General features: G+C 37.5%; 1 protein-coding gene and 1 non-coding gene across 2 annotated transcripts; both read right to left on the bottom strand.

Moving 5' to 3' along the window:
- Positions 1-17,493: 17,493 nt before the first annotated feature.
- On the bottom strand, positions 17,494-17,612 carry LOC120607487 (5S ribosomal RNA). Its single transcript, XR_005654163.1, has one exon. It is a non-coding gene; the product is annotated as a 5S ribosomal RNA (ribosomal RNA).
- Positions 17,613-24,009: 6,397 nt separating this feature from the next.
- Positions 24,010-26,725, bottom strand: BTG1 (BTG anti-proliferation factor 1). Its single transcript, XM_039869024.1, has 2 exons — positions 26,254-26,725; positions 24,010-25,328 (listed from the first exon to the last, which is right to left on the bottom strand). Exons 1-2 carry the CDS (start codon positions 26,399-26,401, stop codon positions 24,961-24,963), a joined length of 516 nt encoding a protein of 171 aa, XP_039724958.1. The 5' UTR covers positions 26,402-26,725; the 3' UTR covers positions 24,010-24,960.
- Positions 26,726-27,626: the final 901 nt, after the last annotated feature.

Below are 27,626 nucleotides of genomic sequence, written 5' to 3' on the forward strand. Positions count from 1 at the left end.
CGTGTGCTTATATTTTTATCTTTTCGTGCTTTATTCTGCATATTTTTATCACATTTATCTTCCAGTTCACTAATTCCCTCTTCAATGTGTCTAGCCTCATGGTAAGCCTGCCCATTAGGTTCCTGATTTCAGTCATATATTTATTTGTTTTAGAATGTCCACTTTGTATCTATTTTATAGTTTACTGTTATCTGTTGAAATGATCAATCTCACATTTTATTAACTCAGCTATAATAATCATATTTACTTTACAATTCATATAGAAAACTCCGTTTTTAAGATTCCTGATGGGTTCCTTGTACTGTCTGTTGCTTCTTTTGATTTTGCACTACACTGTCTTGATTTCTTATATGTCTGGTTATTTTCGACTGTCATATATTGTACATGAAAAATGGTAAGAGATTATTTGAGACTAAGATGTTACCTTCCTTCAAAGAGGATTTTGTTTGCTTGACAGGTGGCTAGGGACACTAGCAATCCTGGATTATCCCAATTCAATCATAAAATAATGTGATTAGAAGCTGGGCTTTAATACTTTCAGGGAGAGATCTATTTCGGGACCATCCTTATTCATGGAGTGTATCCCTTTAGTTTGGAGTCCCAACCTAAAATCTGTGCATTTACCAATGATTCCATCTATGGCAGCATTGAGCTACTTTCTCTCAGATCCAAGAGTCTCAAAAGCTCAGTTGATCTTCTCAGCCTATTTAACCTTCAAAATTGGAGATGCCTCTCAAGTAAAAGCACTCCCAAATGCAAAGCTCCATCCTCTGGGCTTCCTTCTTTTGTTGACTTGTTGGCTCTCTGGTGATTTCAATGGTTCTTTTCTCTTAAAATTTTTTCTAGATTTTGTAGTTTTCTTAGCTGGAAAAAAAAAAGGCATTGTTTAATAATGTGTTTGTTTTCACATATGTAAATTTAAAATATTTATATTCATATTTCTTGATTGTTTTTCCTATCATTCATAGAAAGGCTTACTCCAACTTATAACTAAATTCCATCTGGTATTGATTTTAGTATGAACTGTGAGATAATAATTTGGCTCTCTATTTTTCCCCAAACAACTTATTATTATCTAATTATATATTGAATAATTTATACTCTTTGAATTTCAGACACACACACACACACACACACACACACACACACACACACGCACCTTTCATTAATGTATTAAGCCACCTTTATATTGCTTTGGTATTTTCCTGGATTTTCTATCTGTTTTACAGTTTTCTCTAATTTTTTGCACCCATACCTCATTATTTTTAATTACTGTAACTTTATATTATATTTATATATCTGGTGAGAAAAGGCTTCCTTTTTCCACACTGGTCTTTCATGCACTTTGTTGTTGTTGTTGTTGTTTGTTTTTGTTTTTGTTTTTTAATTTCCTGGCTAGTCTAGCATAATTAATTTTATCAGATACATTTTAAAATCTTTTGTCTCAAATGGGAAACCTCCCTTCCCAAACAAATATCCCAAAGAAAAATGTCATTGGGATTTTGATTAGGTTTGCCAATATTTTAGAATGTACTTTAAGAATAGACATCTCTACAATATTGTTTCTCTAGTTAAAATGATCTTAAATCTCTAAGTTAAAGTTTATATATTTTTATATAAATACTGCATATTTCTTAATAAATTTATTCCAATATATTTTATACTTGTATAAATAAAATATTTTCGATTATATTTTTAATTGGTTATTCTTTGTGATAGGAAAACTATTGCTTTTTCTCATTATTAATATTGTAAAAATAAACTTACTTATTATTTCTAATTATTTTTGGTATGTTTTATCAGTTGAACCCCTTAACTTTTGAAGGTATAGAATTATATTGTTATCCAGTAGTGAAAATTGTGCTCACTTCTTTATAATACTTATACTCCTTACTCTGTTGTCTTGAATAATGGCAAATTAGCTTGGGTAGGAATGAATCTCAAATTTCAATTTTAGACCTGAGCCCTAACTCACTCCGATTAACCATTTATCATAATACCAGTCTCATCACCAGAGCAATCGGTTCAAGGATGAGTTACACAGGCCCCATAATCAATGGGGCATGGCATACCACCTGGTCAGAGTGATTTTTTTTTTTTTTTTCAGCATTTGGCATGTGACTAAAGTATTTTCAAGGTTTTTCAGGAGAAGAGCTCTATCTTTTTCTGGACTGTAAAGTATAAACAGATGGGTGGCTTGGGACTTCTGTGGCCATTTTGCTCCCATGAGAGAAGCAGCCCAACACACAAAGGAACACAGAACTGAAAGAACTGAGAGAAATCAAGCAACAACACTATGCAAGCCATGCTTAAAACGAAACTTAACTTGAAACATTTTGAGAGTAAATATATCTCCCTTTATTTTTTGAAATCAGTGCACAATATTTGCAACCCAAATTATTCTAACGGATATACCAGCCCAATGCTATATTCAAGAAACACACCTAAAAAAGAATGACAAAAAAAGTTTGAAAATAAAGGCAAAAACTAAAATTAAAACTCTATTAAGACTGATAGGTAAATTTGGCAAAGCATCAAAATACAAGAAAACTATAGATGAACTAATAATTTTCTTTATATTAATATTATGAAGTTAGAAATGGACATACATAATTATCCCATATACAATACAGACAGCATATAAAATATCTAGACATATATTTAATTAAAAAACATGCAGGAAAATATGTGAAGTAGTAAGATGTGAATGAATATAAAGATATAATTTTTCTAGATAGAAAGTCTTAATATTATTAAAATGTTAATCTTTCCAAATATGACCATGAATTTAATACAACTATAATTAGAATTTCCAAAGGTTTTTCTTAAACCTTGTGGTGTACATTAAATAGTTTACAATAGAAAATTTTAGGATATAATAGAAGAAAAATTTCCTGAATAAAGTGATTCCTGAATATGAATTTTAAAAATGCCACCTAAAATGTCTAATTATTATGTTGTATACCTGAAACTAATATAACATTGTACGTAAATTGTAATCGAAAAATAAAAATTTACTTGCCCACTAAGCTCCATAAATAAGTTAATAGAACTCATACACCTATCAATAAGTTATAAGAAGGCCTGTTCTCCCACAGTCTCACCAGCACAAAACAAAGGGTTATAAATAACACAATAACACCCATCCTCCTACTATCTTGCCAAAAAATAGTAAAATAAAACATAACCAACACAGCTGAAACTGTGTATACATTTTAGATCCGTTCCCCAATCCCTTGAGTTAGCCACTCTCCTTAATTAGTTTATCATTCTCATCCATTGCTTTATGTTTTCATGTTTTATACATATAGAAATGTTTATATATTTTTTAAGCTTTATGTAAATAATAAAAACCTGCATGCGTTCCTCTGCCATTGCTTTTTGTTTTGGAAAACAGTAAGTTTATGAGATGTTAATGCGTTATTTAACTCCAGATCATTCTAGGTTTTCATCTTCCAGCACACAATTAATCATCCCTTGTTGGGGCTCCATATCTATGAGCTCCAAGTTAATTTCTTTCATTGCCTTGTATTTTTTCACTTCCTTCTGCGTGGATTCTTTTCATACCTACCCTCCATATCTCTATTTTTTTTTCAATGTTGTTTCTGCTCCTCTCAGCTTCTCAAGCAGTTTTCATTTTAAAACTAACCACATTTTGCCCTTTAATTTCTTTATTAAGCACGTCAGATCTCCTTTCCATTCACCATGATGTTAATTCCTTTGAAAAGACAGAGGAAATATAGTATATTGTTTTCATTTTCTAAAGTAATTATTTTAACATATTGTATTTGCCACCTTTCTTAATATGTCACATTACTTTTTAAATTATTTTTTAATGATTTGTAAGGAAATCTATTGATCTTGCTTCATATTCAACTTTTATTGGGCACAATTTCACCTGGTCCTGATTTCTGCCCAGTAGTATTGGTGGATGGCCATCATAGCCCTACAGTATTTACCTGGTCCCCTTGAATGGTCTCTTAGGACTCAGGCTGGAAATCTGGACATTTGAAAGACTGTACTATGTTTTCAGTCAGAAAACTAAGGAGGGAAAAGTAGAGAAAGTACACATAGGTGTTGAGTAACTAAAGGTATGGGTATATTGTCTATAACCACTTTTCCAACAAATGTCTTGATCCTCACCCAACCATTCTCCTTAAGAAAAATGCCTCTTAAATTTTTGTCATTTTCCCCCTTTCATGGTGAAAAATTAACTCCATTAGAAATCAGGTCAGTGTGAGAGCTCTTGGCTCAAAAGCCTTTTGTTAGTAGTTAGCTTTTACTTACCTCTGCTTAGTCACCTTTTCTCTGTAGATGTTTGACTCTCAGGTACTCCTCTCTCCCAGCTTCCCCCGATCTTCTTCTAGCTTGCCCCTTTTTAAGAGCAGTGTAAAGAATACTATCCCTAGTTAAAAGGTCTCTCCTCTCCTCCAGTTCCCTTATTTCTCCGTAGTGTGGTAGTGTGCTTAGAATAGGGATCCATCTCTCCATTCTTCAGCTCTGTGAGAATTGTTAGATAGGCCCTAAAAATCCTAGAATTTACTTTCCAATAACTGCACCATTTGAAATGGAGCTAGGTCTGTGTTAATACTGTGCTTTTGCTGAAATTGTCATTGTTTAACTGGCAGATTTTCTTCAAAGTCTGTCGTAGGAGGTGGTGGCTGTTCCCTATTAGATGGAGCATCAATATAAACATGGAGTTTTCAAGAGGAATAAGGGACTTGTGTATTTGAATCGCTCAGGGATCTTGTTAAAATTGCAGGGATAGAGCCTGAGAATCTGTATTCCTAAAAGCTCCCAGATGATGCCTATGCTGCTGGCTACAAACCACACTTCGATTAGAAAGTCTGTGCATAAGTCAAGGTTCTCCAGAAGAAAAAGAACCAGCAGGATATATATCTACAAAGAGATTTATTATGAGGCTCATGTGATTATTGAAACTAATAAGTCCCATGATCTGTCGTCTGCACACCGAAGATCCAGGAAAGCCTATTTTTGTAAACAAAGGCCTGAGATAGAGAGTTAATGATGTAGATTCCAGTCCCCGTCTAAAGGCCAGAGAACTAGGAGCACAGAGAGAAGATTGATGTCTTAGCTCGAATAATTAGCAGAACATGAATTCAACCTTCCTCAGCCTTTTTGTTCTAGTTCACATCCTCAGTGGATTAGAAGATGCCCACCACACTGGAGAGGGCCATCTGCTTTATTCAGTCCATCTACTCAAATGCTAATCTCTTCCAGAGTCACCTTCTTCATGGACACATCCAGAAATAATGTTTAACCAGCTATCTGGGTATCCCGTGGTCCAATCAAGTTGACACATAAAATTAAGCATCATATGGATCTGGAGATAATCATGCTAAGCAAAATAAGCCAGACAGAAAAAGTTGAAAACCACATGATATCACTTATATGTGGAATATAAACCTAAAAGCAACAAACAAACAGGACAGAAAAACAGAGACTCATGGACATGGACAATGGAATATAGACCAGAGGGTAGGGGGAAGGGGAAAAAGGGGTGGTAGATAGGGTAAAAGAGATCAAATATCTGGAGACAGAAAGAAATCTAACCATAGGCAGTGAACACACAATGCAATATATATATGACTTACTATTGAATTATACACTTGAAACACTGGATTTCATTAACCAATGTCACCATAATATAAACAAACAAACAAACAAACAAATAAATAAATAATAGAAAACACTTTGAAAATGAAAAAGAGAAAACATTTACCAACATTATACAGCTAATATTTGTGAATTTTAATGTATATAAATTTTCCTAAGAAATAATAATGTCAAAAAATAATAAAAATTGAGCGGGTGAAAATATAGTGAAATAAGAATGGTACAGTGTGATAATTTCTGAAATAAGGTGATGAGTACATATGGATTTACCTTATAGTATATTATTTATTTTGTGCAATTGTTGAAGTTTTCCATAGTAAAAAGTGAAATCAAATAAAAAGAAAGAAAAGAATAATGATAAAAAATTAACCATCACAGGCTGTAATCACATATGCTTTGCGGCATACAAAGTAAGAAGGCAATAAATGGCTGGCTGGAGAATTAAAAATAATAGCTAATATTTATTAAAATGCAACTGAATCCTAACCACAGCACTAAATGCTCTGCATGGATTATCTCATTTAATTCTCACAACGACCTTGTGAGGTAGGTACTATATTATTTCCACTTTATAGAAGAGGACATTTAGGCATAGAGGGATTGGATAATTTGTTTGAGATTAAACATCTAGCAAGTGACAGAACTGAGCAATAAAACTCCACAGCCTCAACTTGAAACACCATCTCCTGGTGTAAACCCGGGGCCATCTGTCACTCTGCTTTACTATGGAAAGCAAGGGTCTCATCATGCTGTTATAACGAGTAGGGTTTTGCTCAATGAAATTCATGGGATACTGGGAAAGCTGGCCTGGCAGTTTCCTCTGAAATGTAAAACAGTACTGGTGCTTCCTCCACGGTCAAAACTTAGAGAGAAGTGAATGTAGCTTTACTGAGGAAAAGAAAGTGATAAGTACCCATAAGAACAGTGAGAGAAAAAATTAAGGAAAATTAGTGAAGAAAGAAAAAGCAGAACTTGAATCTTTACACTTCGATTTAGAGAAGAAAGAACTACTATCTAGCAGAATCTTAAAATAAAATTTCCTAAGAAAGCCCCAGAAAATTTGTGTGTTTGTTACAAGTCAAAAGGATAAGGGAAATACATATGCGCTTTCCTCATATTTCTATGGGCAAAATACTACTCCTTCAAGATTCAGACTCCACAAAGCTTTCAACCAACCCCTACCACAGTTAGGGTTTCTTCTTCTATGTTCCAAAGGTCTTCGTGCATAATTCAGAGTGCAAAATATACAATCACTTATTTGTTTATTTACATTTCTTCCTCACTAGATTATGATATTTTTTATTACAAGGTCTTGGTTTATAGACATAACTTGAACTCTGCATACACTGGAATACTCTATTCACTGAACTTCAGTTTTATAATCTTGACATGATTCCTTTTCACTATCGGCAACGTTTGACCCATCACAGTTTGTACAGATGTCACTCTTAATTTGGTGAAGACTTCTCTAAATTAAGCATTTCACTTTGTCTCTTTACCGTGACACAAAATATCCTGCCTATTGATAGATTTTGTAAAGCTCTTCGTTAAATTATAGACTCCTCGTGGTTATGACTATGTCTTCATGACCTTTGAATTCTCAGAGCTGAGCAGGATCCTGCATATTAATTGATGCTTATAAAATCAGACATTAAATACATATTTTAAAAGAAAGGAAAGGAAAACAGGTTTAGGCACAATGTACCTGGATTGGCTAAAATGGACTCAACAACATCTTAAAACAAAGTTTAAACACCTCAAAGGCCCGTCTTAAATGATCTCCCAGATCTTTTCACATATATGATCTTTCTAGACCCTAACTTCTTTCTCTACTGAACATATCACTCAAGAAAGAGCTATTTTCTCCTTGTTCTTTGGAAAGTTATCACAAACATGTTTTTAGTACAGAAGAGGGAGGATACCAGGAGCTGAATTTACCTCTGAACTAAGATCTAAATAAAATCAATGAATTAAAAAAAAAAATTAAGAAACAAAGGATTCAGAAATTCAAAAAGAGACTTAAGAAACAAAAATAAATTAAATTCTATTTTGTTTGAAGAGAAGATCAGACTTCACCTACTGTGTACCATACCCGGAGACTGAATAAATGGAGAGTTCCTGACCAGGGATTAATGATTTATTCTCAAGCGGAGTCCATGGGCCATGAGCCTTTAAGAAGACAAAAAAAAAAAAAAAAAAAAAAAAATTGTGGTTACTTGCACTCTTTCTTTAAAGGATAAAAAGAGAGCTTTGGTGATTTCCTTTTTTCTCCTAACACCAATTGTGAGTGTTTTAATTTTCTACAAATTCTCTATTTCTGTCTTGAGACAATACTGTGGAGGAGAGTGAGTGAAGGAGGGAGCTGTGCACTACACAGAACTCAGAAAGCCATGACAATTACAGAGTTAAAAGGAGATTTTATTTTTTAAAATTTCATAGCAATTGTGCTCAAAACAAATTAATTTCTTTGGCCTCTAAAATAACTATCAGCAATAAATGACTTGTAGCTGAGTTTACAAAGTAAACATAAAATGTTTTTGAAAACTTCAGATTCTCAGTGCTCTATTTGCATCTTTTTTTCACTTAGAATGATTTATTTTGTTTATTTTTTTAAATCAAGACAGCACAGAAATTTAGTTCTTAGACTAGGTTCTGAGAATCTAAAATCTTAATAGCAGAACAAACACAACAAAAACAGAAAAAAGAACACTTCTAACAACTTAAAATATTTTATAGACTGCATACTCAGAAAATAGTCTCCATTCAGCCAGAGTTTGGAAACTGGCATATACAGGCAAAACAAATCCACAACTTGTTGCCGGTTTGGTTTTTTTCCCTTTCCTTCCCTTCCCTTCCCCTTCCTCTTCCCCTTCCTTTCCTTTTCTTTTTTTTTTATTGAACATCAATATTTCTTACAATAGAAAGATGTTTTCATTATCTTATCATGTGAGACGAAGATTTTTAATTTTTTTAAATTTCATTCAGTCAAGTTCTTCCAGCCTAGAACCATGTATTCTTCCTCATACTCAACCTCCTAAGTTTATGTGCAGGAAAAAGAATTATACTTAACTCAGGTAAAAAGACCTTACAATAGAGAAAACACCCCCTCAGCAAAAAAAAAAAAAAAATCACTCTCTTCAAATCACCTTATATTTATATCCTAAGTCTTACATGTGTGTGTTCATTTTCCATCTCCCCCACTAAGTTGTCCCTGTTGAGAAGTTCTTTGCACCAGGCTCCTGAGAGAATATCCTGAGAGCTTTACTGAATTACGGTTTTACATTTAACCTTTTTGTCCATTAATTACCACTCAGAGGAAGGTGCTGCTTCATCAGCAATCAGCTCTCTGGTTCCCTGTGGTCAGGGAGAAAAGCAATTAAGTGCTTGGGGGTAGGGAACAGGAGAGAAGGAGGAAGGGACATGGGGGGAGAAAGGGAGAGAGAGAAAGATAGAAAATGCTATTTATCCTCTGATTAAAAAAATGGAGTTAAAGGGCATCGAGAAGGCATCTAAAAAAAATAGAGGCAAATCAACACTCAAGATAGATGTAAACAATAGATATAAAGTAAGCCAATTTGTAAAACTGCAGGGTCTTATGTACTTCCTAACAAAATTTTGTAACTATTCCTGGAGTAGACATGCAATAGTCCCTGCTTTTCCACACCCAGTGGAAGCCTGAGACCATGGTTAATATTGAACCCTACGTATACTGTTTTCTCCTATATACATACCTATGAAAAGTTTACTTTATAAATTAGGCACAGTAAGAGATTAACAATAACTAATAATAAAATAGAACAATTATAACAATATACTGTAGTAAAAGTTATATAAATGTGGTCTCTCTCTCAGAATATCTTAGTGTACTGCACTCATCTTCTCACTTAAAGTTAGCGTTTCATGGTTTCTCTGAGGCACATCCAAATTGTCAGCACATCCAAAGTCACTACTCGCACTTTGGGGCCGTTGTTAAATAAAATAAAGGTTACTTGAAAACAGCCCTGCGATACCATGACAGTAGACCTGATAACCCTTGAGAAGTGATCAAGGGTCGTAGCTTACACAGAGTGGAGACACTGGACAAAGGGATAATTCATATGTGGGGGGAATGGGGGTACTGAGTGGGACTCGTAAGCTTTCATTGCTCCTGAGAATGGCAAGCGATTTAAAATTTATGAATTGTTTATTTCTGGAATTTTCCATTTAATATTTTCAGACCCCGGTTGACTACGGGTAACTGAAACCACAAAAAGTCAAACTATGAATAAGGGGGACTACCGTACACAAATACATTCATTTAAGAGCACAGTACTATGGCAAAAACAGCCAACACTTATCGGGTGGTTATTCCTATGCCGGGTCCTATTAAACTCCTCACCGCTATCCCATTTAGGATCCCAAATACTCTCTTAGGTAGATAACTATATCTCAAACCCATAGTGCCATTTGTAATTCTGCAATTCAGCATTTTTCAGATTTTAGAAAGTCAATATGGAGCATGTGCCATAGAGTAGGAATCCCTTCCACGGAAGCTGGAACTCAAACATGTTAACATTCCTACAGCAAACCGTGTAGACAGATGCGGAAGTAGGAAGAAGACTACTTCTCACTAGGTTAGGTCGGGTTTTACCACCAAAAGCTTTTTTGTCAAATTTGGACTTAAAAACAAAAACAAACAAACAAAACCCACCTCTTTTCAGAGGTTGAATTTCAGAGCTGAAGATTGAATGTATTATCAACTCCATTTTACAAAGAAAGAACGAAACAGGGACTCAAAGAAGATAAAGTGTCTTGCCCCTTGGCACCGACAGCAGGGTATGGGCCGGATTCAACCAGGAAATAGATTCTAGAGCCTGTGCCTGAAACGCCATTATCCTGCCCGTCAAGTTTTCTTTAGGTGTCTAAGTAAATGCAGATGTGCCTGAAGTCTTTTTGTCCATCCTGAAGACTTAAACTGGCCTTTCTGTTCATTACTTGTCTTTCTCTGCAACCTCAATTAGAAAATGATTGTAGAAAGAAGAAAAAAGGGAAAACACGATTTTTCCTTCGGTGATAGCAGAAAGAGAGAGTATCAGCCTTGGATCTTTATTTTCTTAGGAATTTGAGAAGAGAAAGGAGGAGAAGGTGGAGAGGAGAAGAGAGAAGAGAGAAGAGAGAAGAGGAGAGGAGAGGAGAGGAGAGAGGAGAGTGGAGGGAAGAGGAGGAAAGAAGGGGAATGGTGAGGGGAAGAGAAGAGGGATGGTGGGGGGCAAGAAAAGGAAAGGGGAAAGAAGAAAGGACCAGAAGCCTGGGATCCAGAAATAACCAAAGCATTTAAAAATTCCTAGTAATTCAAGATGTCTTTGTTCTTGCAGTGTCAGTCTCTTTATCTCTTCAGGCCTTTGGTAGTCAGCTGCACAAAGAGATGCCCCCTAGGAGTGAATGTTTGCCCAAATGAGGATGCGGCCAAGCTTCACATCGGGTTAACATACAAAAAGGACAGGTCGAGCAGACTGGTAAAATGGTCACCAAACTGATCTAATCCCGCAAAGGCTGCGGTTCAAGGGCAGAGTTCAGAGGTGATGTGCTACCTAGGAATGTGCGAAAACTTGAGAATGACGTCGGACTTTATCAGGCCAGAAGAATGGGGGTTTGATCTAACGCCCTAAGGTACAGGGCGACCCTGGCTGAAATTGGGTTACATTAGGTACAAGAGTTTGTGGATGGTTAACTTTTGCATGCATGCATAGAGCGTCTTCAGCACTGTTACTCTTACTCTCCTACATTTTAATAGGATTTCTGCTGGGAGAAAAGGGAGTGTTCTGAAATTACACATAACCCTGAAATGCCTCTGGGAGCGTGTGGTTTGGGAATGTCCTTTGCTGTGCCTATCAAAGCAGGAAAAGGGTTGGCACACATTGTTTATGTTTTCAGTTTGAAATCCTAACAGCTAAACTTGAGCATGATGGCCAAACTAATGCCAGAAAAAAAAAAGCAAGCCCTCACAAATCAGTCTTGCACGGCACGGGGCAGCTTCAGTATCTCTTTTTCTGTCTTTCAAACCAGGGCAGCTGCGCCCTACAATCAGTATTTCCGCATCAATATCTTCGGTGCTAAATTCATAGATGGGAATTTAATCTAGGTCTAAGCATAAAGGTTGGATTCTTACTTTACTCCTTCTTTCTATTACGTGAGGTAGCTTGAGTTGCTTATCCTTTTTTAATGTTGTAGCTTTTGATACTTCACCACCAATGTGTGCCTAGGGCCTTGTCAATGTACTGATTTGTATATTGCTGTTTCCAACATGAATAGAGACCTCAATTCCAATAAGGGTCCCTGCACATAGGAGGCACTCCCTAAATGTTGGTAATTTAAAAAATTTATAAAAAATATACCCTCCTAGCTCATGAATTTTCTTTGTGTGGTGCCTTAACTCAGAATAAGGTTTTAAATGTTGTGTACACAGGGGCTTACTGGTGTGATGATAGAAATATTTTTTTCTTACATTGTAAACTTTCTTTTACCAAAATCAGTACCCAGGCATCAGAATAAACCATATATATATATATATATATATATATATATATATATATATTTTTTTATAGCTAATCAGCACATTTCTTTCTCTGCACTAATTTAAGAAGGGCAGACATGGGCGTACACATGTGACACTCGAATGTATGTAATTTTCCTTTTGCATCATTTCTTGAATTTTACGCTCTTCTCAAAACTAACCCTCTGCACCCTAACCCCCAAGCAAGCACATATGTAGCACACACAGTGCTTTGTTCCCCTGAAATAAAATTCTAGTAAAACGAAAGTTTTCACACACACACAAAAAATACTATATTAGGCCAGAGAGTCGTAGTCAAGATACTGAAATATATTTTTACTCTAATAACACCCTAAAACCTTTTAACTGTGAAATAGTCAACTAAATAATCCCATTTTAGTTAGCTTCATTAGAAATTTAATTATTGCCTAACACAAAGTGTTACACCAAATGACTCAGTTTAAAAACAAGTTTGTCCAATCACACATTTAGATGTTTTTATTTTATTCTACACAAGTAGAGTGTTTTCTGATCTAAATTGACAAGTTCAGCATGAGTACGTAAAAGGAAGAAAAAAAAAGGAACTCTCATTAAAAAACGAAGACAGGAGTTTTTTAATGAAAACAGAAAGGCATGAAAACATACCTTTCATAGCCAGAGAATCATAGCCAGCATTTTGATAACAGAATGAACTTTAATCTGTACATGTGATTCTGAGAAATCTTTTGAGGGATGACATAGATTATTGAAATAAACAGTATTAGCAGAGTCACAAGGCTATGATCACTTTCTGTATCCATGATACTGAGTTTCAGATTAACATTATTTTACTTGTGTTACCAAATTTAAAGTTAGGAAATTTTGGTTGTGGTCCTATCCTCATTAGGCAGACATGTATATATTTATAATTTTGAAATAATTAGACAGTATAGACTGGACAGCATTTACAAGAACAAGTTTAGAGGTTGTTTAAGGGTCTACTCGCATGGCTCAAAAAAGGTCCCAAGCAACTTTGGTAAATGTTTGCTTTGGATAAAATTTCTAGTTCTGCACAAAATCCTACATAAGAACATTATTGTTTTTCAAAGTGTATATTTCCTTTTTTTCATTCATTCTCTTCCCCTTTCCCCACCATTTCACCCCACCACTTTTAGTCAAATGGCCAGAATTATCTGGTTAATTTTGGGTAGCTTTGAAAGGGATATTTTCTTCAACCCAGAAACCTGGATTTCTGCTCTTTTAGCTTTGCTTGGACTCTCAGATGAGGAAGAATAATCATCTGATTTGGATTTAACTTCAAAATGCCTAAAGTACTTATCCAATTTTTATATAGCAAAAGGAAGACAACCTAGACTGGAAGGATACAGTAAATTTCAAACGTTTGGAAGGAAGTATTCTTATTTCTTGGGCTAGAAGCATGGCTGGGTTTGAATTCATGGTGAAATATGTTTAAGAAAGTACGTTTTCACTCATCTTTGATAAGGCAAGTATAACCAGGGAAATGTTAACATTGGGGGCTTTCTGTAATTCAAGAATAGTTCAGATACTTGCCATCACCTGAAAAAGAATAGTAGTAGTCCATGATTTTTGAGTGACAGTATGATGAAGGTAACATACCTTTGCTATTATCTCATCTCATACATGAATGGCAGGGGCTCTCAGTGATAACAAGTCTCTGTACTTTAGTCTCAAATTCTGCAAGAAACAGGTATTTTAGATAACTGAATTTTCCAGTTATCTAAATGTCAGCAAGAAAATCCATGTCTTCAACACTTGTCTGTTAGCTTGCTTAGCTATACATCCTGACAAAATATTGAGCGCCTTGCTGAGCTTGTATGATTACAGTGAACATCAATTCTCATAAGTATTGTAGATATAGAATTTAAAGAAAACAGATTTTTTTTGTGTAAAAAATTGAGGTTTTCTTATCAGTCTGTTTATTATGATCTGTAATGCTCTCTAAAATGAAGAGGATTAAAAAAAAAAAATCCAACTGTGTGTTCCAGTAATCAAAGTTGTGCTGATCCCTGAGATATGATAACCAGAAAACTAAGTAAAAAGTGGTCAGGAAACAACTGCCATAAACCAGGTGTGTTGACATTACAATACAAGAATGCCAAATTACAATTATGTATCTGAGGAGAAAATGAGCCTGGCAGGATTTTGGAATTCACTCAATTACTTGAATGGTATGATCTTTTCTCAGATACCTCAGGCTGTTTCTCTGGTCTCTTTCAAGTTTCTGCTCAAATATCACTTTATCAGTGAGGCCTTCCCTGATGATTTTACTTAAAATAGCAACATGCCCCTGCCCCTCCCCCCGCCCCGACTCTATTACCCTTTCTGTGGGGCCTTCTCACAGCATTCCCAGCACGAGCATGTCAGCCCTGCTCCTCAGCACTAGCACCGCCTGATACATTTCACTGGCTTGTTTACCTCTCTCTCCAAGGGCAGGAATTTTTGTTTGGTTCATTGCTGTATCTCCAGTGCCTAGAACAATGCTAGCCACATAATAGGTACTCAGTAAATATTTATGAGCGAACAGATTAACTTTAGCATCTTCTAAAGCCCTGGTTGAAGAGTCCCCGACTTCAAGGTCTTCCTGTCTAATGGGAAAATCAGACATGAATGAAAACAATTACAGTACAGTGAGATCTGAAAGCAGTGCACCAGGATGATATTGGTTGGAAGCTGGTGCTTGACCTCAGACAAACCTGGATTCTAGCCTTAAATCGTCCCACTGATCTCTGTCCTTGGGGAAGTCATAGTATAACATCGTTATACCACGTGTTTTCAAATCAGAGATAACTATATAAACAAATGTCTCCTCTTACATGCTTGTGATGCAGAGTCAGTGGAGGGATGCACATAGGTGTTTAGCACAGTCCTTGCACAGTCAGAAAGTCTGCAGTAAGTGCCTGCAGCATCGGGTCAGATTTTTACAGAGGCAAAAAGCAGAGCAGAGCACAGGGGCTAAAGCTGTCCAGTGCTCCTGGGAAGTCTTGCCAGTAAGAGGACTGAAGTGAGAATGGAGGAAAAATTGTCCTCAATAAGCATATAATGAAACAACATATTAAATTTTCCTGCACTGAATGCATTAAACTTGTTAAAAATGAGGAATGAATCTACTAGTAATATGAATATGTTATCAGTGTAGGGGCTTCTCCAGCTGAAAATGGGTTATTGACAAGTCTCTCCACTAACTAGATCTGGCTTTAACCTTCCATACATCTTCACTGAGTTGCCGGTCTTTCTAAAATGGAGTGAAAAAAAATAAAAGCCCACTTGGTACTAAAGTAGTAGGTATTATTGCCCTGAGAAAGAAACATCTAAGCTACTAACCACCTTCACCATCACAACCCATCACTGCTTTGGCAGCAGAGGTTTGCTAAGCAGAATACAATTGTTCTTCTCAGGAAAAAAGGCTAATTCAAGATCTGGTTCCAGATCAGGTTCCAAACCAGAATTCTAAATCTACAGGGAAAAAAAGAAGTTAGCCTCCTTTTCGATCACTGGTGAATTATCTATTCCCTTTCCCTATACCCCAACAGATCCCAAACTCATTAACAGTCTCTTTAGGACAAGTCTTCCTATCTCTGCACTCAAGAATCTTTAAAGACAGTGACACACAGCTTTTAAATTCAATCAATTTCACAACTAATTGTGCTGTAACTGGGATCAATTGTCTAACTGCCTTTTGGCAACTGGAGTTGAGAATTTTGAGATGGAAACAAGTCCTCAAGGCTAGGACTCAGCTAGATATAGGGTTAATACTTGTGTCCTCTTTTCATCTGCAAAATCTCCTATACATGACATAATCAGACTAAAAGAAAAACCTGGGGGTGGGGGGATTATATAAATTTGGCATTACCACAACTTTTTCAGTTGTTCAAGATTGTAAAGTTCCAGCCTAATAATAAATATCAGGCAATCCTCAGTAAGCTTATGAGTCAGCGATAGGAATATAACTCAAATTTTACTACTCACTTTAAAAGACTAAAAGCCATACCAAATTGGGCAGAGATGTACTATATTAGTAATCACTAAATCAGAACTAGCCGAAAGGCAATGGTTTCTTCTGGTGACATTTTGTTTCATGTTTAAAGTAACCATTACCGCATGTTTAGGAAGCAAAAGTAAAGTTAGAAAATGAGAGGGAAAACAATTCATTTTTAATTTGAGGCCTGGCTCCAAGCTTTATTACTTAATTAAATGTTAAGCGCACCCAAAGGGAGTTTTCTGGGGCGGTAGAAATATTCTACCTTTTGATCGGGGCGTGGATTACATGGGTGTGCAAAATTCACTAAACTCTATACATTTAACTGTATAAAATTTTTACATCAATTTAAAGGAAAAAAATGTGTAGCCCACACCTTGAAAGTTATGTCCAAGTGATACTTAACACTCAAAATGTAAACCTAGAATAAAACTATTAAAAAAATTATATTTAAATAAACACTCATTGCAAAAATGACAAGTGCTATAATAAAAAATATATATATATGGAAAATACTCAAGATTTGGTTGAATTGTGCTATCTCATACACCACGGAAATGCTTCTAATCTGTTAGCTCACATTAAAACCCAACTTTCCATGCTAAACCTTTAAAACATGAAAGTAATTAAAGTCTGTACCAAAACAAATCGTAATAACTTAGCTGTGCCAAAAAACACTCTGAGTTCTGTTTGGGTTCCTCTTGGACTGGATATGGTGTCCTAACTCCTTCATACGTTCCCCAGGAAGTAGAAGCACTGCTGGTTGCCATGCCCTTATTCAAAAAAATAATACTCTTAACATAGCCTATAAAAGTGAGATGGCTGTGTTCTTGCCAATGCTTATAGTCTAGGTTTAACTATTAAAAACACCCTGTTTTACTCTCAAGAGTCAGTTTAGTTGCTAAACTTATCAAATTATATGGTCACTCTACCTAGTGTCCCTTCCTCTGGGAAGCCTCTTTAGGTTATCACATCTATTATAGATCTCGGGAAACCACTTCACCACTTTCCTTTCCTTAGCATGTCTCAGGTCCAGTCTTTACATTTGTTGGTAACTCTCTGTGCCACTAGGCTTTAAGCTTCTTGAGGGCAGAGAAAGTGATTATTTTTGCTTAGCACAGTACTTGGCACACAAAGTAATCAATAAGTATTTAAGTGAATGTGACAGAAACAGAACAAAACACCAGTCATAATATTTTAACCATTAAAAAGGACCCCAGAAGACTTTTATTTATTTATTTATTTTTAGGTGAGGCAACCCTTGGTTGACCTCACAGATTGCAAGGACCTTGTCAGTTTACAATCCCTTATTTTTTTTTATTTTTTACGCCTACAGCACCTGGTCTTCTTAGGTGGTTTCCCATCCGAGTACTAACCAGGCCCGACCCTGCTTAGCTTCCGAGATCAGACGGGATCGGGCTTGTTCAGGGTAGCATGGCTGTAGACCAGAAGACTTTTAAAGGACAGGGCAATGGGGAAAAATCATGAATCTGGGAGTTAGGTGAAGAGAGCTGGCATCTACTGTTTCAATATCACATTAGCGCTCCATCTCTAACTCAATGACCATAACTACTGTCTCAAGGGATAACTATTCTGACAACACTGGCCACCTAAACTTTGTTTTAATTAGTTCCAAAGTCTTATTCTTACATCACAATCTTAAACATTAGAGGAACACATTGACTAATTCATAAGGCTACATACATACACACAACTCAAAGCAGGGCCTGAACCACCCAAGTGCTTTAAGATGTAAGACTTCTGGAAAGGTCAAAGGAATTTTGTCCATAAGTCTCTTGAGGTTCTTCTAAGAAACTTTGTTTCCTATAGTATTGCAAAATAGATTAGCAAGAAGCTCTGCTGGCTGAGTACCTATTTCACAAAGATATGCAGTAATGCTATACAACCCAGCAGCAAGCTACTCAAAGATCATCACAAAGAAAAAGGAACTTGAGTTGATAAATGAAAAAAGGACCTACAGTTACTTATTCATTTATGACTGACTAGGAGAAATTAATTATATTAGTGATTCAAGCAAAGGTTGTATCAGGTTACATCACAAGAAGAAACTGAAATCCAAACTGATAATTTATAAAAAAAAGGCTGCTTTTCTTTGCAGTAAAGGAGTACTCACACCATTCTAGATTAAGAAGAGATAACCACTGAGTTCTGTTTGAAAACCACTGTTTGAAGATCTCTTGTAAAAGCAAAACCAAATACAAATAGCTTGAAGGGCTGCAAATCCTGTGAAAAGTTAACTTTATATAGCAGAGTTGTGAGGTTTAAACAAGGAAATAGATGCAAACATGCACTGTACAGGTCTGTATTGCTATACACATTTGGTAGAGTTACTCCACCTCTCAATTTAAGGTGCCTTCAATATAGACAAAAGATCTGAAGAATTCCTTCTTTTTTCCTTACTGAGAAAATAGCTCCAAAAACTACAATGCTAAGGACACAGCTCGGGAAAGGCTATAAAATAAACATGCAAAGAAGGCCTGGGTTATCTATTTCCACCCTTAAAAAGTGTGTGTGGAGGAACAGGGAGAAGCAGTTCATTTCCTTTCTATATTATTTCAAGTACATTTCTTGCATCTATTGGCTAAAACAGACTTTCAAAAAACTCCAAACACAATCACAGTAATATCACATTTTCAAGAAACCAAGAAAACAAACTGCTATATTTAATTTGCCTCCATGATACTGAATTTGCAACTTCCAAGAATCCAACCATTCATTGCTAAATGTTGTCATGTATTTGACCTTGACCACACTTATTTTTATCCCAGTTTACATGTGGAGTAATGGGCTCAGAAAGACTAAGCAACTTGTCCAGTCACAAGCTGGTAGCTGGTACAGGCCTGGATACCAACTCATTCCTCCGAGTCCAAGACTAGTATTCTTTATACTAAATCCCAATTGCCTCCTAAATAAAGCCTAGTTTTAAGACAGTTCTGTGCCTAGTGTAATGAACATGGAAAGCGAAAGGGTTTCAAGGATGAAAATGACCAAAGATGACCAACTAGCAATAAAAAGTTAAAACATTCATGTTTCAACAATGTGAAACAGGTAAATAAATCATATACCAGAATATAATAGCATTTAAGAGCTTGGATTCTGGGGTCATAAAGACCTGAGTTCAAATTATGAGTTTGCTATTTACTAGCTATTTACCATTAGAACAAATTAAATTCCCTAAGCCTCAATTTTCTGTCCATAAAATAAAGATTAAAAAATACTGACCTACCCGCCAACCTCACCCAGTTTGGGAGATCAAATAAGAATAGATATTGGTAACTCGAAGGCTCACAAGTGCAATTTATAAGAAATACAACTCTAATTAGTCTACTGACTTCTGGGGACAAAACTGCCATAAATCAAGACTGGAAAATACATCCAATCCTGTTAATAGTGCAACTGTCAAATCATATCATTTTAGGTTTATGCCTGTTCACAGAACCTTCTCAAAGTTCAATTTGTTAGTCATCTTTCCTTTCTAAAAATTTAGGAATTGCTCTGAACAAGAGGAAGATACAGTGGACTACTGGTTAAATATTAATGCTAAAACAAATTTAATCCCAGATGTGCAACTACATTAAATTAGTTCTTTTACAAACATGCAAATAAATGAAATGTTACAAAAGTCCTAATACTTAAAAAGAAAATTTCTAAAAGAAATGTGAATTTCAACACGTAGCAACACATAGTTTAATATATAGTTACATGCAGTTTTGAACTGGTATAATATGTATTTTTGATATCTGTTGGCTGTAAAGGATATCTTAATTTTACAAATAAAGACTCAGGCAGATAAGCTAAAATTAGACAAGAAAACCCTCTCTTGTCATTTTACAACAGCTTCTCATTTTAAGACTTATCACTTAAAGAATATGATCATGAATTATTCTTGGGAGAGTAAACATTCATCTACTTTAGTGATAATCTAGAGAAATAGTCTCTAAACATTTCTGATCATTTACCCCATCAATAAAATTAGCATATTCCCATTATGTTTATTTATAAAATGTGCCATGTGGTTTTGCATACACACATGAAACTGCATGCAAAATGTTTTAAAAGAATGACATAAAATAACTAGAGATGGCTTATCTGGAAAATTATTTAAATCAAATATACCCATGAGTGAACATGACTTCTACCAATGTTACAATTTGAAATATTAGTGTTTGATGTAATATTCTCAAAATTCAGGAACACGGTTAACTCTACTGTTTTTTCCTTCCTGGTGGTCACTATTGTGATGTTAGGTATCTCACCTATGCTTAATCATCTTTCTATCCTCTGAAATGGGGTCATAAATGGCCTTCACAACTTAAAGGTAGAAGAAGAGGCTATAATCATCATACGGTTTATTACAGCTTAAAAAAGTATTCTCTTTTTATAAAATACTGAGACAAAGGCATTAGTACTATATTCGAACTTCTTCAAAAACGCCTTTAGGAGTATATTTATTTACGCTCCCATTCACCCCTCCCCCAGGCCCAGTTTCCACTTAGTATGGGCCATAAACCTTACTAGCTCTTTGACCTGCATGTTCACAAATTGAGTGCAGACTTTGTTCTAGATTCAGGAATTACAGAATTCCTACAGTAATATTACCCAAACTCTGTCAAAAGACTATGCTGCACAAGCCTCTTGATAAACATCTATGACCACAGCAAATGCACTTTTATTACCAAGCCTTTAAATTCCTCCATCTCAGCTGTTTCCCACTTTTCATATTCCTCATTTTTTTATCCAACCCTAAACTCGAATCACTTCATCTTTCACTATTATTACTCTTGATAATACTTAATTCCCAAAAGATCACTGCATCTTCAACACTAAAGTAGTAAATATAAAAAGACTCATATGAAAGCCAGAAACTGAAGTCCAAAATATTCCTTGTTATTCAACTATGAGATGACAAAAACATTTCTAAAAAAATGGAGACTCCTATGATTGGAAGTCTTATCATTTGTCTATCCCTGCTTGATACTTTGATGCCAAAAGAAATTGGTAAACCAAATTAGAACTGCAGTCAAAAAGACTGGTGTCAATTATACGCCACAGATTGTTGAGGAAATGATGTCAATCCTATTATACAATCTCAGGCTTACAGGAGCATCTCAGAATTTTAGCTATTTTTAGAAAATACAAAGATCTATAGAAAAAAAAACAGAAATTTTAACTCATATAAATTCCTCTGGCCTATTTATATTAATGTAAATAACTTAAGGACTCAGTTAAACAGCTTAGTTTAGTTAGTAGTACAGACTATTTCACTACAAAAGATTTTTTCACAGTTATGTTCCAAATATGAAGAATAAACCATTGTTATATTTTGGCAGCAGCCACATACAAAAATTCAACTGCACAGACTGAGAGATGAGACCAAACTATATGCAGTCCATATATATATCTTCAGATAAATAAGAAATCTATTGTTTCAGACAATCCAGAAAACACTTTGAAGTCCCTTGTGTATGGATAAAACTACCAACAAATTTTCCCCAGATTGTTACTCAATAGCATCTTAGAACATCATCAGAAATAGGGGTCCAAAAGGGAAAGGGAATACCTTTAAACTTCAATATACAAAATACTATTTCAGTTATCATATTTCTCTTCTGCAAAGAAGGAGACCATCAGAAATGTTAAAAAATCACCGAGAGAAAAGTCTAATAGCAGGCCTGTACATGTAGTCATTTTTGTTCCTAAGATTAGAGGACGCCTGAAAACCTTTTTGAATACTCGTCAGGAATACTGCTTTTAACTTGAAGGACAATTCCATGATCTCTAACGACTTACACAAAACTACTTGCAATTTGGGAGTTGTAGTGACTTAAAGAAATCATTTGTGCAATAGCACCAGAAAGCATTTTTCTGGTGGCCTTTCCAGTCTATTACTAGAGAAATATTGCAGATTAAGGGTAAGGATATGTGATTCCCTTTCCAGATTGCCAGGGAAACAGCCACATTATCCTGCATGAATTAGGATAACACTTGTGATACAATCCACTTTAAGTCTTTCTTCATCATTAGAGCAAGATTGTTACTTACATATGGAGAAAAGGAAGTAATTGTTACAACTACCTGTTAAAATTCAGTAACATTACTAATATTATTGCCAATAACTAAATTCTCAGCTCAGTAGCAACTAATAATTTTGTAAGGCAGCTCTTTTTAAAAAATGGTTTCTAAGAAACTATCTTTTAACTCAGGCAGTGCCTTTTAAGTTTTATCACTATTAGAAGTACACAATTGCTCTAAATGGCATGTACAGGCCTGGCACATATCTGCATGTGCATACAGCAGACACTCAAATGTTTTATCAAAATAGATAGGCAAAACATTCTCTGGAAACAATGAACAAGAAGTATCAGCTACTGTACTAGACAATTGTCTGGGGAATATAAGGTTAAAGTCACAGGAAACAGCTGGATGGATGGTAGGTCTGTGATGCTTGCAAGTCTTTTAAAGAGGAACTTAACAGCTCCTTACATGTCAGACATCACCTGAATTCTAAAAAATGTTTTTATTAAGTTCTCTTTCCACTAAATTTAAAGTACTAAAAAGTATGATGTGATGATCTTCAAAAATAATTCTCCATCTGAGAAAAGGTCTTAGGATAAAAAAAAAAATTTGGTCTGGAAGTCATCCTTACTCTGCCTTAGGTCCCCTAAAGATTTAATGTGCAAAACTTTCACCTAGCTTCAAAGGAATTACCAGATGAAATGTAGTCAATATACAATAGTAGTCAGCACTGGTGTGAGACTTGTGTAAAAATGATAGTACCAGTTGTTCTACTGTAGATTCAAGTTTGGAAAACAGGAGATTTTCAAAGAATAGTCTGAAAAATAAAACCGTAATTGGCAAGGGGTATCTATGTGTTGTTATATTTCGAACTCCTAAGGATAGCCTACCAATGAACCATACAGGTATCACTCGTATTCTAAATACCTGCATATTTAGCTGTGTATTATCGTGTAGTCTATAAGATCAGAATTTAATCTTAGTTATAAATTCTGTATTTATTTGGGAATACTGATTTCAAGTAACTTAATTGCGTATTTCCAGTGTGACCTTGTTTACATTTCTAACCTCTCCTTCCCAAAAGAAAGGTCACTATATGGTAAGTTACTTAACTGTGTAGAGAAATACCATGTTATCCTCTACAATCAAAGAATTATCAAGTCTTTATTGTATGGGGAAGTGGAATAGACTCCAGCATTATTCATGTTTTAAGGTCTTTGAATATAACTGAAATGTTTGAAAATGAGGAATCAAAAACTCAGCATTTCTACTTTTGAGAATAAAAATTTATAAACATACCTTTTGTTGAATTCCAGGTTAAGTGATTTGTTTATGTAAATCTTGCAGTTGATGAAATGCAAAAAGCGACCAATCTTTCTGCAGTGCTTAGCCTGTTCTTTAAGACTATGGGTCATCTGCCCCAGGATTTTCTAATTGAACAAGGAATTTATGGGGCAAAATAATTGTTTTTCAAAGATGGGCCAGAATGGAACATATCTTCACTTCAACAGGGAAGCAATGAAATGTAATCCTCTGAATATCACTTTTGGTAGATGTTACCTTTTGTATCTTATCCTCATTTCATGCGTTTAGCCTGGGAATGTGTCCATGTTTTGACTTTAGATTAAAAAAAAAAAAACTTGTTACCCGTGTTTCCTCTAACACCTAAATATGTTTACACAGATCATCTTCACTCCTTATCAAATGTTCTTCAGCATGACCAGTGAGCAACTGACATTCACATCTTATAAAACCTGTCTTCTGAGAAATATTTCCTTAGCTGAACCTCTATAATCAGGACAAGAGATTTATTAAAATGCCAAGATAAGAAACAATTTATTATAGAGAGAAGAAAAATTTCTCATCCAAAATATAGAAATCTGTACAACTTTGCCACAATCAATATACATGAACTGTACAAATTTACACCAGTTCATAATTTACCAAATAAAAGATGACTAACAAAGTTCACAAAATAGATGGTGGTTTGTGGAAAAGACTTTTACCCAATTAAGTACAAGGAAAGTTACAAACCAGACCTCCACTTTCTAAAAATAAGTTTACTCAGTCTTAGAAAACTACAAGCTAGCAAATGTACAGAGAGCTGGCTGGTGCAAACACCACAGTTGAGACAGTGTCTTTTTAAAGGTCTTAATTTTTAAAGCCTGTTGCCATGGCAGATTCCGGTCACTTGCTACTTTCAAGGCCAAAAACACAATACAAGGTCTGACCATTCCCCAGGTCATGCTTACTAGGTTTGTCCTATGTACATTTATACATATTTAAGTGCTAGGTAAAAGTCTTGTCATAAAATTTCCAGTACTACCATGTTTAAAATGTTGAGCTTTCCTATTGAGCTGCCAAAGTTAACAATTTTCAAGTGTTAAGAGTGCAAATTTCCTCTGCAAGATCTACTGCAGAGAGAGGTTCTTTGAAATACAGATCTGCATTAAAGCGACTGATGTAAAATTTTAGGTAGAATGTCTGGGAGAAACTGAAACGAAACCACCCTAGGACTTCACTCCCTAGCAAATAGTGATCATTTACTTGGACTCACAGGCTATTAAATTAAATCATTGAAAGGTACTGTCCAAACTATGGCACTGTCACTTAAAAAAATTTACCACTCTATCTTGTGCCAGATCTTCACAGCTGTGACATGGTTTAAAATCCATAATCCATCCCCAAGAGGAGCCCACCCAAAGCAAAAATCAAATTTATCCATCCATTATAAGATGATCCATCCATAGACTATATCTTAACCTGATACAGTCATCATATTATAGTTTTTGGAAGGGCTTGTTCTGCCCAAGAGAAGTTCCTCCTTACAGCTGATTCTGCTGTCTACCATTTGCACGTTGGTGCTGTTTTGAGTGCTACCTCCTGCTGGTGAGGCTTCATACAGCACACAGATGGAGCCATCCTCTCCAATTCTGTAGGACACTTCATAGGGGTCAACCCAAAGGGTGAGTTCACTTGGGAGAAGCCTGAACAGCTCCTGACTGCTCAGTCCAATCCGTTGTGCTGCCTGTCCAATCAGAGGATCCATTTTATGGTTGATGCGAATACAACGGTAACCTGATCCCTTGCACGGCTTTTCTGGGAACCAGTGATGTTTATAATGTTCTACAGAAGAAAAGAACAGAGAAAACAATACTTAGATGGTTACTGTTAGCTCCCGCTGTACTTTCCTTTTCCGCTAGCTCCTATCAACTTTTTTAAACGCCCAGCATTGCATTTGCTGCTGTGCGTGTGTGGGAATGGGGAAAGATCGCACAAAATTTTTGAAACAACACTGGGAGTAGTATGGGACAAAACAGTCTCTAGGAATCAACCAGTTGAGCCGCCAAAAACAGGAATCACGCGCGCAACCTCGGCCAGCCAGATGGCACTGGCGGCCAGGCGGGAACCTGTTTACTTTCTCTACCCCACCCCAATCGCACACAATGGGTTTATGGCTTTGAAGAAGAGAAGCGCCACCGGACTGTTAACCCCGAAGGGAAGAAAACAAGCAACCCTAAACCACGCTCTGGGCAGGGCTGTAATTGTACCGGTGACAAATCCGATGATTAATGGGCAGGGGTAGGCAGCGCGGGGAGACGGCACGTCCGTCCTGGGCTGGCTCCGGGGCAGCGGCGCGGTTTCCCACTCCCGGGCCCAGTCGCCGAGCCCACAACGGTTGGAAGGGTTGGGGGGGAGGGGGCGTCGAACCAATTACAGCCCCGAGACTCCTTTGTCCCCGAATACGCCGACGGTCCGAGGACGGCAACTCGCGCCGTGGTTGGCTTTAGTTTCTTTGTTGTGCGTCTCTTTTCTCCCCTTAGTATGCCAGTCGTGGGGGGAGGGGGTGCCCACGGCCCAGCCCCCAGTCCCTGGCTAGGACCCGCCGTTAGCGGCCGCCCAGCGCGCCAGCCCGGGTCCCGCCGCGGGACCCGAGCGCGGCAGGCTCGGGGCGCTGCCGAGGATCCCGCGGCCCCGACGGTCCGGCCCCGGGGTGTGGGGGGCCCGTATCCCCCCGGCGCCTCTTGTCCTCCCTCAGCGGCCCGCTCACCTGCCAGCAGCTCCTGCAGGCTCTGGCTGAAGGTCTGCAGCTGTCGCTCGCTCGTAAGCCCCTTGGTGCGGAGGAACTTGGAGATGAAGGACACGGCGGCGGCGATCTCGCCTATCATGGTGGCGGCCCGGGTGTAGAAGGGATGCATGGGGGCGGCGGATGGGGGCGGCCCGGGGCGGCCGGGGCTCGGCGGCTCGGCCCCGACGGCGGAGCGGCCACCCCGGGCTCCCTCGCAGATCAGAGGGCTGAGAGGAAGAGAGGGCGTGAGGAGTGGACGGCTACTTTTTTTCCTCCTTTCTTTATAGTAAAAAAGTTACTTTCGAGACAGGAGGCGGCAGGAGAGAAAAAGAGACGAGCGATGGCGGCCTGGTCACATCGCTCGGACCTCCCCAGCCGCCTCCGCCTCCAGTTCCGCAGCCTCCGAAGCTCCCAACAGTTGCATTTCCAGCTCCAAGGGGCGAAGAGAAGTAGATACCGTGCAGCACTTTTTATAGCGCCGCGGAAAGGAAGTGCGTAGCTGGAGCGTAACAGCCGACTCCAGCCAATCCGGAGATCGCACCATTGTGACGCAAGCAGGTTCGGAGTCGGAGGGGGCGGGAAAAGGGCTAGGGGGCGGGCCCAGAGACCGGGAAGAGAGGGAGGAGCTGACGTAATCCGCTTGTAAACAAATAAACCCCAAGCGGCGGCCGAAGACCGGGGAGCTGTGAAGGGGGTGAAGGAAACCGAGGGTGCGCGTGTGAAAGCCCCGCCCCTAGTCCTAGCTCCTCCTCCTCGCTTTAGCTACTAGAGACTCTACGCCAGTTCACCCTCTGTAACAGTAAGCTGCTCAGGCTCGTTTGCCAAGAGGCTTAGTGTGCATGTACAAGCCGCTTTGCTCTGCCTGTACGCGCCCGGGTTGCTCAGATCGAGCATCTGCAGCGCCGGCCCCCTCGCGTACTCGGTGTTTACAACCCGTCCGCGCTCCAGGTCTAGGTTCCCTAGGCAGGAAGAGCGGGCTCGCAGCGCGGTGAGAGTATCGGTGCTGAAGGCGCGGGGGGCGCGCAGCAAGGGTGCGGAGAAAAAAGCAGGGAACGGGCTCTCACAGAACATTCTGCAGGTATCCTCGCAGACCTGCGGCCAACGACACGGAGCCGTTTCATTTCCATCCTCGGGGAGGAGTGGGGGGATGTCTTTGTAAAAGTCAGCAAAATAAATGAAAGGTTAGTTAGCTTTTTATGGTTGCAATTTCAGTAACTTCAGGAGTCAAGTGGTGTCCACCTCCCTGAATCTAGTTTGATGCTGATAGGAAAGCCTGTTACTGAAGCTAAATACGGTAACGTGGATCCTGTGAAGTTTAGTCTATAAGGCAAAAATAAAAAACAACGTAATTTACA

Source organism: Pteropus medius, unplaced genomic scaffold (genome assembly GCF_902729225.1).
Source record: "Pteropus medius unplaced genomic scaffold, Ma_sr-lr_union100, whole genome shotgun sequence".
Taxonomy (NCBI): domain Eukaryota; kingdom Metazoa; phylum Chordata; class Mammalia; order Chiroptera; family Pteropodidae; genus Pteropus; species Pteropus medius.

Coding starts and splice junctions, on each gene's coding strand:
- BTG1 (XM_039869024.1), bottom strand. CDS start 26,401: ATGCATCCCTTCTACACCCGGGCCGCCACCATGATAGGCGAGATCGCC. Junction 25,329..26,253: donor CCTGCAGGAGCTGCTGGCAG/GTGAGCGGGCCG, acceptor TTTCTTCTGTAG/AACATTATAAACATCACTGG.